At 38.4% G+C, this 15,978-nt stretch overlaps 1 protein-coding gene across 2 annotated transcripts in view; it reads right to left on the reverse strand.

Annotated features, from left to right (window-relative positions):
- Positions 1-1,882: 1,882 nt before the first annotated feature.
- Positions 1,883-15,978, reverse strand: part of LOC103022596 (scavenger receptor cysteine-rich domain-containing group B protein) — a 38,854-nt gene continuing 24,758 nt past the window's right edge. For both annotated transcript variants that reach the window (XM_022665825.2, XM_049466378.1), the window contains exons 8-12: positions 14,319-14,396; positions 12,859-12,927; positions 10,959-11,273; positions 5,595-5,672; positions 1,883-4,688 (exon numbers count right to left, since the gene is read on the reverse strand). In XM_022665825.2, the coding sequence (XP_022521546.2) occupies positions 4,372-4,688; positions 5,595-5,672; positions 10,959-11,273; positions 12,859-12,927; positions 14,319-14,396 (857 nt within the window). In that variant the 3' untranslated portion in view covers positions 1,883-4,371. The remainder of the gene's footprint in view (positions 4,689-5,594; positions 5,673-10,958; positions 11,274-12,858; positions 12,928-14,318; positions 14,397-15,978) is intronic.

Raw genomic sequence — 15,978 nt, forward strand, 5'->3', positions numbered from 1 at the left:
GCCCACTTCTTCCAATCTCTGATCATCATTATCTTTCTGAAGACCATACTTCTTTCAAAGACCACCACTCTCCCATTTAAAACACCTGTTTCTCACTCTGATCAGCACTCTCTCCATCTTTGTAGACCGACTTTTACCATTTTTCTCTGTGCAGACCACCATTTTCCTTCATGTGTCCTTCACTTTCTCTGTGTACACCACACCATATCTTCTTTACACCATCATTTTCTGGACATGATCTCTTGCTGTAGAGCACCTTTTGCTCCCTATTACCACAACTCACTATCTCTTTCTTTCTCTGTATCACCATTTTCTCTCTATGACTACAACTCAATTTCTCTTTCTTTGTAGTCCACTTTCCCAAATCTGACAACAACTCTCTAGCCTGCTCATTTCAATCTAAGACCATCTGTCCTGTTTTAAAGACCATACTTTTCTCTGAAATACCACTAATCTCTGACTGTAGACCACTCTTTTCTTTCTATGTCCTCCACTTTCTCTGTGTACACCACACCATTTCTCTCTATCGCCAACTTAGACTATCCTCATTGACCTCTATGAACTCATTTTCTTTTTCTTTGTAGTCCACACTTTTCGGTGTCTATTAGTCACCATTTCTAAAGACCATACTTTTCTCTGTAGACCACTCTATGATCACACTTGCTCTCTTTTTCTATCTGTGACAATCAGCTTCTTCAGCATGCAATTCTCATTGCAGGCAAGCACACCTTTCTCTCCCTCTCTCTCCCTCTCTCTCTCTCTTTCTGGTTATCTTTATTGCAGCATCTCTTCCATTTTGTCTGATCTCAGCACAGCATGATGCAGCAGTGAGCAGCTGTTTTGGAGATGAGGCATTTATTTATTTGTTTATTTATTTATTGCTGGTTCTTCTGAAGGTGAGTGCCAAATGACAGCAGGGTCCCAGTAATCCTGGAGAAGCCTGTTCTCAGCAGCTTAGTGCTCAGGAAGAGGGCCCTGGGCCAAGAATCCAACAGACCTCTGGCTGTAGGCCGCCAGAGCCGGAGCCCAGCACAAACATGCTCTTACACTTACTCAGAGGACCACTGTGTTTTACCATCCTGGTCTGGACCTGCAGTTTCTAATCCTACTCCTAAACCCAACCCCAGCCTTAGGCCCCATCCATAAGAATCCAGATATGTTTTTAAATGTGACGTTTTTGTCTCCGTTTTGGCCTTGCATCCACACAAAACAGCATTTTCGGTCACTGAAAACTGAGCTTTTCCGAATTTTTTGAAAATTCTGCTACCAGGAGCCACGTGGAAGGGGAAAAGTTCACATTAGCTTAGCCTGTTCAGAATGAGTCTGAAACATGGGAAGCACCTGGATTGGTTCTCTTCTCTCTGCAATTTGCAGATTAATAACATGTTTACAGCTTAATTTAATGTTACTCTCACATTACCTAACACAGCGGAGGCACCAAAATGCACCAAAATTATTTTTTTCCAATCCTCCTATCTGGAGGTACAAATCTTACCGAGAACAGAGATTCTGGACCCGGCCTGGACCAACAAGCACCTGGTGGGCCAATTTCGAAAATGAAGTAGTTGTTGCTGAGAAGTGATGAGAAAACTTTGAATGTCAAGAAAATCCTTTGTGTCTTTGAGTGAAATGCTTCGATCTTGCTTTAAAGGGAAAACAACTGTTATTATATTGCTTGTTATTAATTTGCATGCACGCTTTTCTATCTCAGCGACAAAGGAAGAGCAGTATAGGGTTTCCATGTGGACAAAGATATTTTTAAAAAACGAAGATAAAAACCTCAGTTTTAAAAAATTTACAGGTTTGTGTGGATGGAGCCCCAATCTGACCCTAGCTATTATCTAGTCTATAAACCTAAGGAATAAAAACATGCAAACACAAATGTGATGAAACCTTTAATAAAATCTTCAGCACCACATATTTTAAAAAATAAATATCTAATGACTTATTGTAGCTTTTCATTTAGAGTATTTTAGTGAAATTCCAGAAGCAGTCACATTCTTGAAAGAGAAATACAGGAGATTAATTAATTCCCATCAAGCACATTGATGCCACATTTTATAAAGGTATGTAAATGACAACATTTCATGAGCTTTTCATGAGAAAAAAACTTTTTTTTTGAGTGAAATGTATCCTATATTATTGATGATTAAGGTTCTTTCTTTACTATTACAAAGTAATAAGTTCACACATACACTTCATCAAATCATTTTCAGAATAAACAACCTCTAATATCCCCTCACTCTCTTTAAATCTGAGCAATGTGCTAAGATAAAGCTAACTCAGTAAGCATTTTAAGAGCTAACTAGCTATCCAGTTGTGTGTGTGTGTGTTTGTTACACCTTGGTATGAGGTTCATTTACTCAGTTATGTCACAATTTAGTTTGTGTGCATTCTCTGGATTCCCATCCAACAGGAAAGTAGATAGAGCGTCTGACCTTGGGTTGAGTATCATTACGTAGAAACTTGATAGGTTTTTGAGTTTGTCAAGGACACAGTGGTGTCATCTACAACACAATCCAACAAATATAATAAAGTGTATTAGCTACATAACTATTTTCTTTATTTTTTGTAATCTTTTTTTTCACATAAAACTAATTTAGGCCTGGTCTCCATCAGAATAGACCATAATCCAATCAATTAAAAAAAAAATACAATTCAATGAAACAGTAGAGTAGCCCAGCGCACTTAATTTTTATCTAAATTAAGACCACTTTTAATCACTGTTTAGGGATGCAATGAACATAAAAAAAACATAAATAAATACATAAATACATCTTGAGTCCCTTGAGTCGATCCTCTGATGGATTAAAGGGATGTTTAATAGGAGTTGTCTGGTTTGTTGAATGGTGTGTTTTTAACTTTTTTTTATTTACTTTAAATTAAAATCTAATTCTATAGATTTGCCAGTGTTTAAATAACCACTATGGGTCAGTTAGGCAGGGATTAAGGGATTAAGGGACTACACAGCTTTTTTTTTCATTAAATGGAAAATATAGTCTGTGATAGGGGTGTGCCATATCATATCGCACACGATAATAACGTCAACATTTTTGAATATCGTGTACGATATTATACCCTGAAATATCGTGCCATATCACCCACCCTAATTATCACATCAGGGTACTACTTTTTTGCTGTTTTTATCTAAAGAAAAATTCACACTGTTCTCATTTCCCATTATATATCTACTAGAGACAGATTATATCTGTCCAGTATCATTTATTTTTCTATGTAATACTGGATATATGGAGATATGTAGAGCGCATTTTAGTGCCATGACATCCTGGATGATTGACTTCTGTTACAATTTTTTAAATATCTCAGTTAGGGGTGTGTCATATCATATCAAATTCAATAAGAAAATTTAATATTAATTTTGGTGCAGTAGTGTATTCTTGAAATCATTTTGTAAATTCAGTATTTCGTCATATCGTCAAGAGTATCGTTATCGCGATAATAGGGTAGAGAAATCTACCCTATTAGTGGTAATTTAACACTGTGGGTATTACATATTAACATGTATTATTAGGGCTGGACAATAATTCAAAAGCAATAAATATCACAATAGAAAATCTGTCATTAATGTTGATATTACTTTTAAACACATTTCCATGATTTCTACCACTGACGTACATCAGAAATTATTTTGTATGTACAGGCATTTTTGGCCAACTTTCTGTTGCATATGTATTGCTCAAATCAGTATCGGAATTATATTATATAGACCAAAAGGTCCAATGTCATTCAGCCCTAATTTAATGATAAAAGTGTTAAAATGTTTCCGTTTCCTAGTCTTTGGATTAAACTCACAGATATGGGTGCTGGGATGCTGCACGATTTAATGTTAAAATCAGTTTTGTCTTTTTTGTTTCCTAGCGTTGAGTCTGTGAGTATGCAGGGAAACTCTTTTATCTGAATGTGAATAATGAATGTTCTGGAGGCTGCAGAGAATGCAATACGTCTTTCTATGAGACTGCACGACTAGCAGTGTGCACTAAATATTTTAATATTGTACATAGAAAATGAAAGAAAGAAACAAGGACTAAAGCTTTGGTTTCCACTGTATATCAAGCATCCTTCCAAAATGGGTGTGGAGCAAATTGATGCGCATTTATACATACAGTATATATGTATTTGAGTTTCATAGAATTCATAAAGTGCATAATTGAATTATTTGTAATATCTGCCAATAACCATAGGTAAGCATCATTTGTCATTTTCTTTATTTGTATCACTTGCTAGCTATATTTATATCTTCAGAATAACAGCGTGAGCAGTTACTGCAGTTTCTGTATTTACAAAATGTACACAAAAGTCCTGTTATCTAAACCCCTCCCAGGTGGATGGGTGTGGCTCGAGGGAACGGAATCATGAGAGTGAACACGTCACGCCGGCGTCCTCTGAGTGGTTACAGTTGTGGACGTCCCACGATATGTGGGAGCACTGCTGGAGCGAGGCCTCTGTTCCGATACATTTCACATTGTCCAGGAGGATGGTGCCCCAGCCCTGCCCGAAGAAGGCCTCTACCTGAGCGGCTACAGCATCCCCGCAGCCGAGCAGCCTGCACACCACCTGGGCGTCTGGAAGATCCCAGGCATCGTCACATACAGTGCCCCACGCGCCGTTTAGATACAGCTCTACTCTGCCCTCGCAGCGATGATTACCACCAGCCAACCGCATTGCACCTACAGAACAGAATGAAAAAAAAGAGATATTAGACTTAACAGTTCCACCAATGTTAATCCCAATTTAGGTCTAATGCCAACATATTTTTTTCTTAGATAAATGATGACAGCTGATTTAGATATTTTGTTGGTTTTAATACGGGCTGAAATATACAGGGGTTGGACAATGAAACTGAAACACCTGTTTTTAGACCACAATAATTTATTGTGGTGACGGACAGTTCTGGTGGAAACAGGAGAGTTGAGGTGTACATTGAATTCTGCCGTGATTTGAGCAGCCGTGATTTTATGTTGTTTGAATACAATCCGGGTTAGCACCCGAACATCCCTTTCAGACAGCTTCCTCTTGCGTCCACAGTTAATCCTGTTGGATGTGGTTCATCCTTCTTGGTGGTATGCTGACATTACCTTGGATACCGTGGCTCTTGATGCATCACAAAGATTTGCTGTCTTGGTCACAGATGCGCCAGCAAGACGACCAACAATTTGTCCTCTTTTGAACTCTGGCATGTCACCCATAATGTTGTGTGCATTGCAATATTTTGAGCAGAACTGTGCTCTTACTCTGCTAATTGAACCTTCACACTCTGCTCTTACTGGTGCAATGTGCAATTAATGAAGATTGGCGTGTAGTGTGAACCAGGAGTTATGTTGATCATGCTGGTCGACCAGATTGGTCGTAACATACCACATTTAATTCATACCCTGTGTTGGCCAAACGCTGGTCAACCAGCTTAAACATATTAAATTGTTTTTAGCAAGGTAAAGATACATGTCTTTACACCGGTCAACACTGAAAAGACAATGTGATGCCTGATTTGACATCTATATCAAGAAAGCAGATATTACTGCAGTAAAGTCTAATGATTAACCAACATCATTAGAATAACATGTTGGATTTCTTACCCTCTGCAGGAGCTGTGGTGGTGACAACCTTCTCCGTTGCACCAAAACTTCTTGATGTTCCTGCCAAAGGCTGGAAAGCTGAAATGAAAAAAAGAAAAGGTTACTGTGTCACCTTATGTTTCCTAAACATGCTTTTGATTCCCTCTGGTTTGATCAAAACATGCTTTGAATGGAGCCAGGGCAGGGGATCTGTAAACCGAATTCAATATTCCATCTCTCTGACTGAATTGAGATGCATTAGCCTGCATTAGCACATAATGGAGTGAGTGCTCCAGCAGTGTGGCTTCAGCACAGGATATTTCAAACACAGGTCGCTGTGGAGAATAAGGCACCCGGCAGATGAACACTGGGGCATTTTATTGTATCGTGCATCGGCTAGTTGAGCTGCATGGGAAAAACCAACTTGCAATTGCGCGATTGAGGTGATTGGAAAATTATAATGGTGGGGACGGGGAATGCCATGATTGATGGCGGCCTTTCAAATAGTTTTCAAGTCATTTACTAATGCACATCGAGCACTGGCTACACTCAAGCCCAGCTTTTTAGTCATAAATTACACCTGGCTGCAGTGCACTGGTTCCCAATGGCAGTGTATTTTAATCCAACAACAGGCTTAATATGGACCGTCATGCTGTATCTGGAGTTAAACATTAGATTAAATGGGAATTATGTATAGATGAAGATTCATTGGCCCTACTCGACACTCAATCCAACTGTAAAACAGACATTCGCTAGGCTGTTACTTTGTGGTCACTAGATTTAAACTGGGGTGTTTTTATAAGGTGGTTGCTATGATGTTGCCAAACGATTGCTATGGTGTTGCTTTGTAGTTTCTAGAAGGTTGTTACTATTTTGTTCCAGTCGGTTGCTACATTGTTACCGGTTAGTTTGGTTATTTGTCGACATAGCTATAACATGTTGCTAAATGGTTATTATTGTATCCCAGGTGGTTGTTCTGGTGTTGCCAAATGGATGGTAGATGGGTGCTATTGTTAGATTTGTTGCAACATAGAAACCATCCAATCAAAAAGCCTAAATCAAAAAAATCTCAGCAATCTGAAGTTGAAATGATGCCAAAATCTTGTGGAAAACTGTGGAATAAGTTAGTCTGTTGCCATTGGCAGCTTCTTTTACAATGGATTTTGGCACCATTTATTTTCATACTGGGCATGCCCCCCAGTTTCTGACACTCACAATCAGTGTGTGGTCATTTCCCACAGGCTACCTTAGGTAAAACTTGTAGATTGTAGATCATATATTATGATTAACTACAAGGCCTCCAGATGAGTTTAAAATTTTAGGAATCCTCTTTTTTAACTGATTAACTGATTATGTCTTATTGAAGCCAAACGGGTAATAGCACAACCCTGGAAAAAAAAAGAATTACTTAAAAAATATATATATATATAATAATCTATTTTACTAAGGGTAGAATGAAGGAATTTAGAGAGATTTTGGAGGTTTTTCCTGAATTTTTCCTAGAAAGAGGAAGCTTGCTGACTTTGATGACTAATAATTAAGCAAGTTGTACTTTGATTTGATGTAAATATAGCTAGCCTGCTGAAGAAGCCTGAAGAAAAACAGCACAAAAGGACATTCTACAAAAAAAGAACATTAAACACTTTGAATTGTATTTTTATTTCCTTTTTATGTATGATGTTGGTAAGCTGTAAACTTTCTTCATAAAATACTGCTCCAATTTCTTCTGTCATTTTAAAAATCTAATAAAGATATTGTTTAAAATAAAATATCAGGCATCGGTTTTGTAGGCTGTAAGAACAAGCATCATTCTATGAGCTGAAACTTCTGATTTTAGTGAAATTAAATCAAAAAGACAAAATACAAATCAATTTTATTTACCTGACAGTGAATGTTGAAGTACAATTATTGTTCAAAGCAATTGATATTACAAAAAATATCAATCAAATTAACTTTTTCCTAAAATTATTGAAGCAAATTCAACTTATCTAGGCTTACACTGGACTGTAGGAAATCTGCAACTAATTCTCTATCTATAATGCACCACTTTATAACCACACTGAATATGTGTGTTCAGTGTTTCACACTAAAAACTGATTTACCTGGTCAAACCTTTAGAAAAATGAGTAGTTATGTAGTTAATGATTTTATGCATTTGTATTGTATGCATTTGTGTTGGATTTTGCCTCCTCATCATCACTGGTCTCGCGGTCTTTAAACTTGTGTATATGGGAATGTGCATGCATATATTTATGGCTGCTCAGCTCCACGTGGCTGAGTGGGATGTGGGTTCTCCCCCCTGTGGGCCTCAGCTGATGCTGATGTTCCCTGACTGGCCTCTCTATTTTGCATGCATCCATGGAGAACTGCCTCATACAGGGGGATTGTGGAAGTGATGCTGTGACGCTGGTCTGAGGCCAGTTTTGGGCTTTTTCTCAGAAGAGTTAAAAGTTTATGAAGCAGGTGCTGAGTTTGTGTAGATCAGAATCAAGAGTGTGTGGGGCGATTATTCCCAGGCAAGTGTATATCATCGCTGTCCAATGAAAAAAAAAAGTATCTCCATTTTTGTTGATTTTCAGTTTACTACATAACTTGAACAGACAAACTGTGTCTTACACTGTGTCAAAATTTCTAGATGAATGGACCAATAGAAATTCTCCAAAATTACTTGAAATATTTTTTTTTACATTGACTTCCATTGAAAGTTAAGAAGGTTTGATCTCTGTCCTAAAAAGTTGGTAAAGTTCTTGTAAATGTTTTGGAGATACTTCCTATTTGATACGATTCCTATTTTCCCCTCATTATTTACCATATGCGTCTTATAATCTGGTATGCCGGTGTTCTGACGAGTTGTGCTACCCTGTCAAACCGTGCTTCCCGGCTGTATATTAAAACATAAAACATACCAGAAAAGGCACTACATTTAAAAATGGTACCTGCAAAAGTCTCTGTAGGATATTTGGAAAGCCTGAATTAGTATATGAGGCTACAGTTAAGGGAATGGAGCTGATTAGAGCCTTTTTATATTCATATTTTCTATTGTCTATTTATTTATTTTATAATTAACTGCCATTTACACATTTGTAACACCCAGACAAATAATGACTGGGTGCTCTGGCTGTTCAATGCATCAAAGTAAATCAGAATTACCATAAAACACATGAAAACCAGAAAATAGATGTTCATTGATTGTGCACCTTATAATATGCTGAGACTTATATTCCATAAAATACTTTGCAGTTGTGTTTAAAGAGTAGATCTCCACATTTTCCAAAGGATTTAAATGTATTTTGAGAATAGTTAAAAACAAAGCTTTCAGGAAGTGATGTAACTGTAGGTTTGTCTGCATTTTGTGTGATTATTTGATGAGAATATTTATGAGCATATAAATCATCCTGTATGGCACCCAAACAAGGAAAACATTCCACCTGCTGCCATGATTAAATACAAAATAGAAGTAATACCACTAGGGTGGAATGAAATATCTATATTGCGATATATCCTATTGTTTATATTTGCTATACAATATTAAGACGTGGCATCAAATATCAATATTTGTTTATTGACACATGGCTGCTCTAAACTCTTAAAACAATTTGACTTACTTGATTTACTGCATCATTACTCTAATCTCAAATAGCGTAAACCAGAGGTGAGGAATATTGGTTGTTAAATTCTGTAAAACTGACACCAAGAAATCCATAATTCCTGGTATTTACCTATTTATTTTCCTTTTCAATAACATATGTAGATGTCACAAAATATAATAGAGAATTGTCTTGGAATATATTGAGTGTATCATGATATTGTTATTGTGGGCAAAGTATTGTGATAATCAGTAAATCTAAAATTTTGCGAGAAATTGTCTGTGAGTGTCTGAAGGGGTTAATAGAGTGCTGGTCGATATGAACGAAAGTTGTGTGGTAAGCAAGAAAGTGTGTGTGTGTGTGTGTGTGTGTGTGTGTGTGTGTTTGTGTGTGTGTTTAAGATGTTAAGAGGAAGAGACAGAGGAATAGAGAAATCAGCATTGCTTGGTTCAGCAGAATAGGGGTCTGGCTCTGTGCAACTTGGCTGTATTTGTTGGGTGGGGGAAGTGCATTAGCCTGGAGAAGAGACTGAAACTGAATGAGGGAAGAGTGGTGTGTGTGTGTGTGTGTGTGTGTGTGTGCACATTCACTGTTGGGTCTTTTATAGTGAATGATGGTGACTGGTGCACAGTCACAGTGTGGGTGTTATGAATGGGGTAGTGACAGTGCAGGAGGTGCAGGAGTGCACTTGGACATTTGCAAAAAGGCCTACAAATAAAATTATATCATATATATTTGGACAAATTTGCCTTTTTTTTTTTTATCGTGAACGATATTATACCCTGAAACATTGTGCCATATCACCCACCCCTAATTGTCACATCAGGGTGCTATATTTTTTATTTTATTTTTGTTTTTATCAAAATATAAATTAACACTGTTCTCATTTTCCATTATATATCTACTAGAGGCAGATTAAATCTGTCCAGTATCATTTATTTTACTTTAATCCTGAATATTTGGAAATAATTGGAGTGCATAATTAGTATCATGATCATAATTCTTGTATTTTTTAATATATCAGGGGTGTGCCATATCATATTGTATGCAATGAAAAAATAGTGTTTTGTCATATCGCCAAGAGTATCATTATAGGGAAAATACCATGAAATATTGTGATATTATTTTAGGGCCATATCGCCCACCCCTACCCCTGACACCACCAGACATCAAGGCTGTAATGCATCCATTTTCACTTCCTTCATGCTCTTTTTTGCCGACAGTCTTGTCTTCTGAAAGTAAAACTCATGATCAGTGTCTTTCTGGTCAGGTGACTGAATTGGTCATTCCAGTTTCTGCTCTGGAAAACTCCAGAACTGCCTTAGTAGAATCTTTAGTAGTTTTAATCAGCTACTTTAGCTTGTACACCTTGCTGACACAGATGTTTAAGGGCCCACCTACACAGCAGTCTGTAATACGTCCTGTTGTCAATATAATAGGACTCTCTGAAGCAGAAAGTGAACAGGGACTCGGTTCTGATACATCAGCTCACAGATGCCTTGTGCTGATTGGCATCACCCTTTGGAGTGATGAAGGGAGAGAGTACCATCTACCCACCCAGAGAGAGCAAGACCAATTGTGCTCTCTCAGGGCTCTGGCAGCTGATGGCAAGCCGCAAAACGGGGATTTGAACAGGGAGCTATCTCCCACTCATAGGGGCAGCATTTTAGACCACTCGGCTCCCCCCACATCCTGCAGTGTTACTGCATAGTCTTGTGTAAAAGTGCCAAATATATTTGGCCATTAATTATACTATTCTAATTATTATATTCTAAATATTTGTCCACTGGTGACTTACTTGAGCAGATGACCCCAGCGTCTTCATGGTGCCCGCAGTTGTGCTGCCCCCAGCCCAGGTTAAAGCAGTCAGCCAGTCCTCCCTCACTGCCCACGCAGTCCACGTTGTCCAGTAAGATGGGGCCGGTGCCATAGCCAAAGTGGGCTAGCGGGAGGGCTGCAAGGGCGGGGCCACACCCCAACTGTCTGCACACCACCTGAGCGTTGTCCATGTCCCAGTCATCGTCACAAACCGTGCCCCAGACGTTTCTGTAGGAGACCTCCACACGGCCCTGACAGCTGCTGTTCCCGTTCATTAAACGCACTGTGGGAAGATCTAAATAGAGAGATGGAAAGATTGGCGAAAGGAGAAGAAGAGAAAAAGACAAATAAAGGTCTGATTAGTACAATTAGCTCTCAGTACTGTCTATAAAATCCATTAGATTGTTTGTTCATATTATCACCTGACTATACATTACCCCTGGCTGATTATAATCAGTCCGAACATATTTTGCATAAAAATATATATTTTAACAAAGTAGGCAGAAGTTATAATCTTAATATACCATTATATATACTTTATAGATGCTTAGATGACAGTTTTGCACATCTTGGCTGGATTTTCTCAGTCAGTTTTATGAGGTAGAGTCACCTGGAATTCAGGCTTTCAGTTAACAGCTGTGCTGAACTTGTAAAGAGTTAATTACTTGAATTTCTTGCACTTTTAATGTGTTTGAGAGCAGTTGCATGATAAGCTTTGAAAGTATCCTCAAAAGCAGTCGAAAAGAGCATCAAAATGGTATGATGAAACTGGCTCTCATCAGGACTGCCCCAGTAAAGGAAGAGAGGGGCTGTTTCTCAATAGGGGGTACACAAGTTTTGAACTCCTGCACTTAGCAAGAACGGACGTGGTAACTTAGAGTCGCGAGTGCATACTTCCAAGGAAGGGAGGATGGGGACTTTTATTCTGTAATTGGAACAGCTGCGTACTTGATGATGTCAGCCTCTCAGGGGAACGGAAAGTGTTGTTTCGAAAATGCGGAAGCACATTTTCACATATAGCCACTTCCATAAAAAATAAACCACAATGCTCTCGCTTAAAAATAACTTTTATTTATTTATTTATTTATTTATTTTTTCAAAAAGTACAACTTACAGGTATATACTTTCTCCTCCGTCATTACAGCTGGGAGGTGCATTCTGGGATGTCGGACTGTAAGAAGTCCACACAAGTCACCTTCCATGCCTCCCACACATAATGTGGGATGAGCAAGAACACATCTGGGTATTTGTAGTGAACTTTGCTAACTGCATTCTTCTAATTGGAACAGTACTTGGGCTGTGAATAATGGCATTTCCACTTGAATACAAGAACAGAGATTAAGAAACGGCACAAGAGTTACCTCTGTTGTACAAGATAATTCATCAGAGTTACCAGCCTCAGAAACCACAATTTAACTGCACTCCTAACTGCTAAGAGCACCTAAATGCTTGACACTATTAAGTCACTAATGATTCTTTATGTATTCCTTCATAGTCTGAATGACTTTAGTATTAATGGTACTGGTACTGTATATCGGCATCGGCAAATATATACACTTGTGTAATATCAGATATCGGCATCAGCTCAGAATTCTCACATTGGTGCATCCCTACAACACACTGAAGCCAAAAACTTTATTTTTAGGAATGCAAGATGTTGGGCATGATATGTTGTTTTGTACTTAAATGAACGAAATTGCATAAAATAAAAGTTCTGTAGTCATTAATTGGGTTTCTTAGACCTGCACATTCAAGCCTGGAACATGTAGTAACTGTTATTTTTAAGACTGGGAGATGGACGTTAGATCTGACAGGGTTAAAGTAAAGACCTTAATAGTATGGCAGTGCATTTGAAGGATGTCTGTCCTCAGTTTTGTTACCTTTTGTGGTCAAGGCTGTGGAGGTCTCAGCTGCAGTGGTCTCAGTGACTGGCATGGTCATTCCTGTGACTGAGACAAATAAGAGAGAAGCGCACAGTGATGCACAGTGACTGGCATGGTCATTCATGTGACTGAGACAAATAAAAGAGACTTGTATAGTGATGCACAATGATGCACAGATAAGTACAGTGATGCAGAGTGATGTTCAGTGATGCACAGGGAAGCACAGTGATGCACAGTGATGTACAGTGATGCATAGTGAAGTACAGTGATGTACAGTGAAGCACAGTAATGCACAGTAAAGCACAGTGATGCACAGTGAAGTACAGTGAAGTACAGTGATGCACAGTGAAGTACATTGATGCACAGTGAAGCACAGTGATGCACAGTAATGCACAGTAAATACAGTGATGCACAGTGAAGTACAGGGATGCACAGTGAAGTACAGTGATAAAAAGTGAAGTACAGTGATGCACAGTAAAGTACAGTGATGTACAGTAAAGCAAAGTGATGCACAGTGATGCACAGTAAAGTACAGTGAAGCACAGGGATGTACAGTGATGCACAGTGAAGCACAGTGATGCACAGTAAAGTACAGTGAAGCACAGGGATGTACAGTGATGCATAGTGAAGTACAGTGATGTACAGTAAAGCACAGAGATGCACAGTAATGCACAGTGAAGCACAGTGATGCACAGTGAAGTACAGTGAAGTACAGTGATGCACAGTGAAGTACATTGATGCACAGTGAAGCACAGTGATGCACAGTAATGCACAGTAAATACAGTGATGCACAGTGAAGTACAGGGATGCACAGTGAAGTACAGTGATAAAAAGTGAAGTACAGTGATGCACAGTAAAGTACAGTGATGTACAGTAAAGCAAAGTGATGCACAGTAATGCACAGTGATGCACAGTAATGCACAGTGAAGCACAGTGATGCACAGTAAAGTACAGTGAAGCACAGGGATGTACAGTGATGCATAGTGAAGTACAGTGATGTACAGTAATGCACAGTGAAGCACAGTGATGCACAGTGAAGCACAGTGATGCACAGTGATGTACAGTGATGCACAGTGATGTACAGTGATGAGGTGAAGCCATATGGTTACAGTAGTACTGAATGAGTGGTGCAGTGGTGCTCGTTCAGCAGTATGCTACCCTCTGGTGGTTCAGCAGAGGTAGTGCAAGCTCCCACCTTCCTGCCTGAAAAGTGACTCCTGCTGGAGTGTGAATGTGAGTGTGCCTGTGAGAGATCACACAGTGTGCATGTGTGTGTGTGTTGTGTCTGTGTGTGTGTAAGTGAATGACAGATGGGCTATTCACTTCGATCCACTGAGAACGCCAGAGCTGTCAGGCAGACTCAGCAGTTCACTACGCTATCTTGGCTCTGCGTTCACCCATATGTGCTTGTGGGCAGCAGGTACAGATATGAACACAAATATAAGCACCATTTATACCTGCTGTGCTCTCTGTATAGAAGAACATTCTACCCATGGTCTCGGTGTCCACAGGAGGAACAGTGGTAGTGCCTGACCCTGCAGAGAAAGAGAGAAAAAAATTAAGAAAGAAATGGTGAAGATTTGTGTGTATTTCTAATATTTTTAACTGCTATTATTAGAAGTGCAAACACCATATTGAATTGCTCCTATTTTTCTTTATCATTATTGTTTTTCTTCTCTAGAAATGTTTGTAGAGTACACACTGTAGATCATCAAGAAACCTGTTTAAAAATTGGTACAAGTGTACAAGAAAACATAACAAATACATCTAGGTTTGTCTGAGGACAACCTAAAGCAATGTGAGATTCTGGCATAAAAGACAACATGTATATCAATGTTTGTCTGAGGACAGCCTTAAGCAATGTGAGGTTCTGTTTAAAAAACAACAACAAGTACATCAATGTTTGTCTGAGCCTTAGTTAATTCAATGTGAGGTTTAGGACTAAAATAAAGAAAAGTACATCAATGTTTGTCTGAGCCTTAGTTAATTCAATGTGAGGTTTAGGACTAAAATAAAGAATAAATCAATGTTTGTCTGAGGATGACCTAAAGCAATATGAGGTTCTGGCTTAAAAGAAAACAAGTACATAAATGTTTGTCTGAGGACAACCTAAAGATTTGTGGAGTTTTAGCTTAAAGGGGACAAGTACATCAATGATTATCTGAGTACAACCTGAAGCAATTTAAGGTTATGGCTTAAAAGACAACAAATACATCAATGTTTTGTCTAAGAATGACCTGAAGCAATTTAAAACTCTGGCTTAAAAGAGATCAAGTACATTAACACTTGTCTGGGGACAGCCTAAACTAATGCACAGTTCTGGCTTAGAAGACAACAAGTACATCAATGTTTGTCTGAGGACAACCTTAAGCAATGCAAGGTCCTGGCTAGAAAGACAAAAATACATTAGTGTTTATCTAAGGACAACTTAAAGCAATGCAAGGTCCTGGTTTAAAAGACAACAAATACATCAACGTTTGTCTGAGGACAGCCTAAAGCCATTAAAGGTTCTAGCTTTAAAGAGAACAAATACATCAACATTTTTCTGAGGGCAACCTAAAGCTTTGTGAAGTTGTAGCTTCACAGTTCAAGTACATACAATAATTATCTAAAACAATGTGAGGTCCTGATTTAAAAGACAACAAAAACATCAAAGTGTGTCTGAGGACAACTTAAAGCAATACAAGGTCCTGGTTTAAAAGACAACAAAAACATTAAAGTTTGTCTGAGGACAGCCTAAAGCCATTAAAAGTTCTAGCTTAAAAGAGAGCAAATACATTAATGTCTGTATGAGGATTAGCTAAAGTAATGTGAGGTTTTGGCATAAAAAACAATAGGTGCATCAATGTTTGTCTGAGGACAAACTAAAGCAATGTAAGGTTCTAGCTTAAAAGAGAGCAACTACATCAATGTTTGTCTGAGGACAACCTAAAGCAATGTGACGTTCTGGCATAGAAAACAACATGTATATCAATGTTTGTCTGAGAACAACTTAAAGCAATGTGAAGTTCTGGCTTAAAGAGAACAAGTACATACATATTTGTCTAAGGACAACCATTACCAATGTGTAGTTCTTGCTTAAAAGGCAACAAATACATAAATGTTTGTCTGAGGACA

The sequence above is a fragment of the Astyanax mexicanus genome, chromosome 1, assembly GCF_023375975.1.
Source record: "Astyanax mexicanus isolate ESR-SI-001 chromosome 1, AstMex3_surface, whole genome shotgun sequence".
NCBI lineage: Eukaryota > Metazoa > Chordata > Actinopteri > Characiformes > Acestrorhamphidae > Astyanax > Astyanax mexicanus.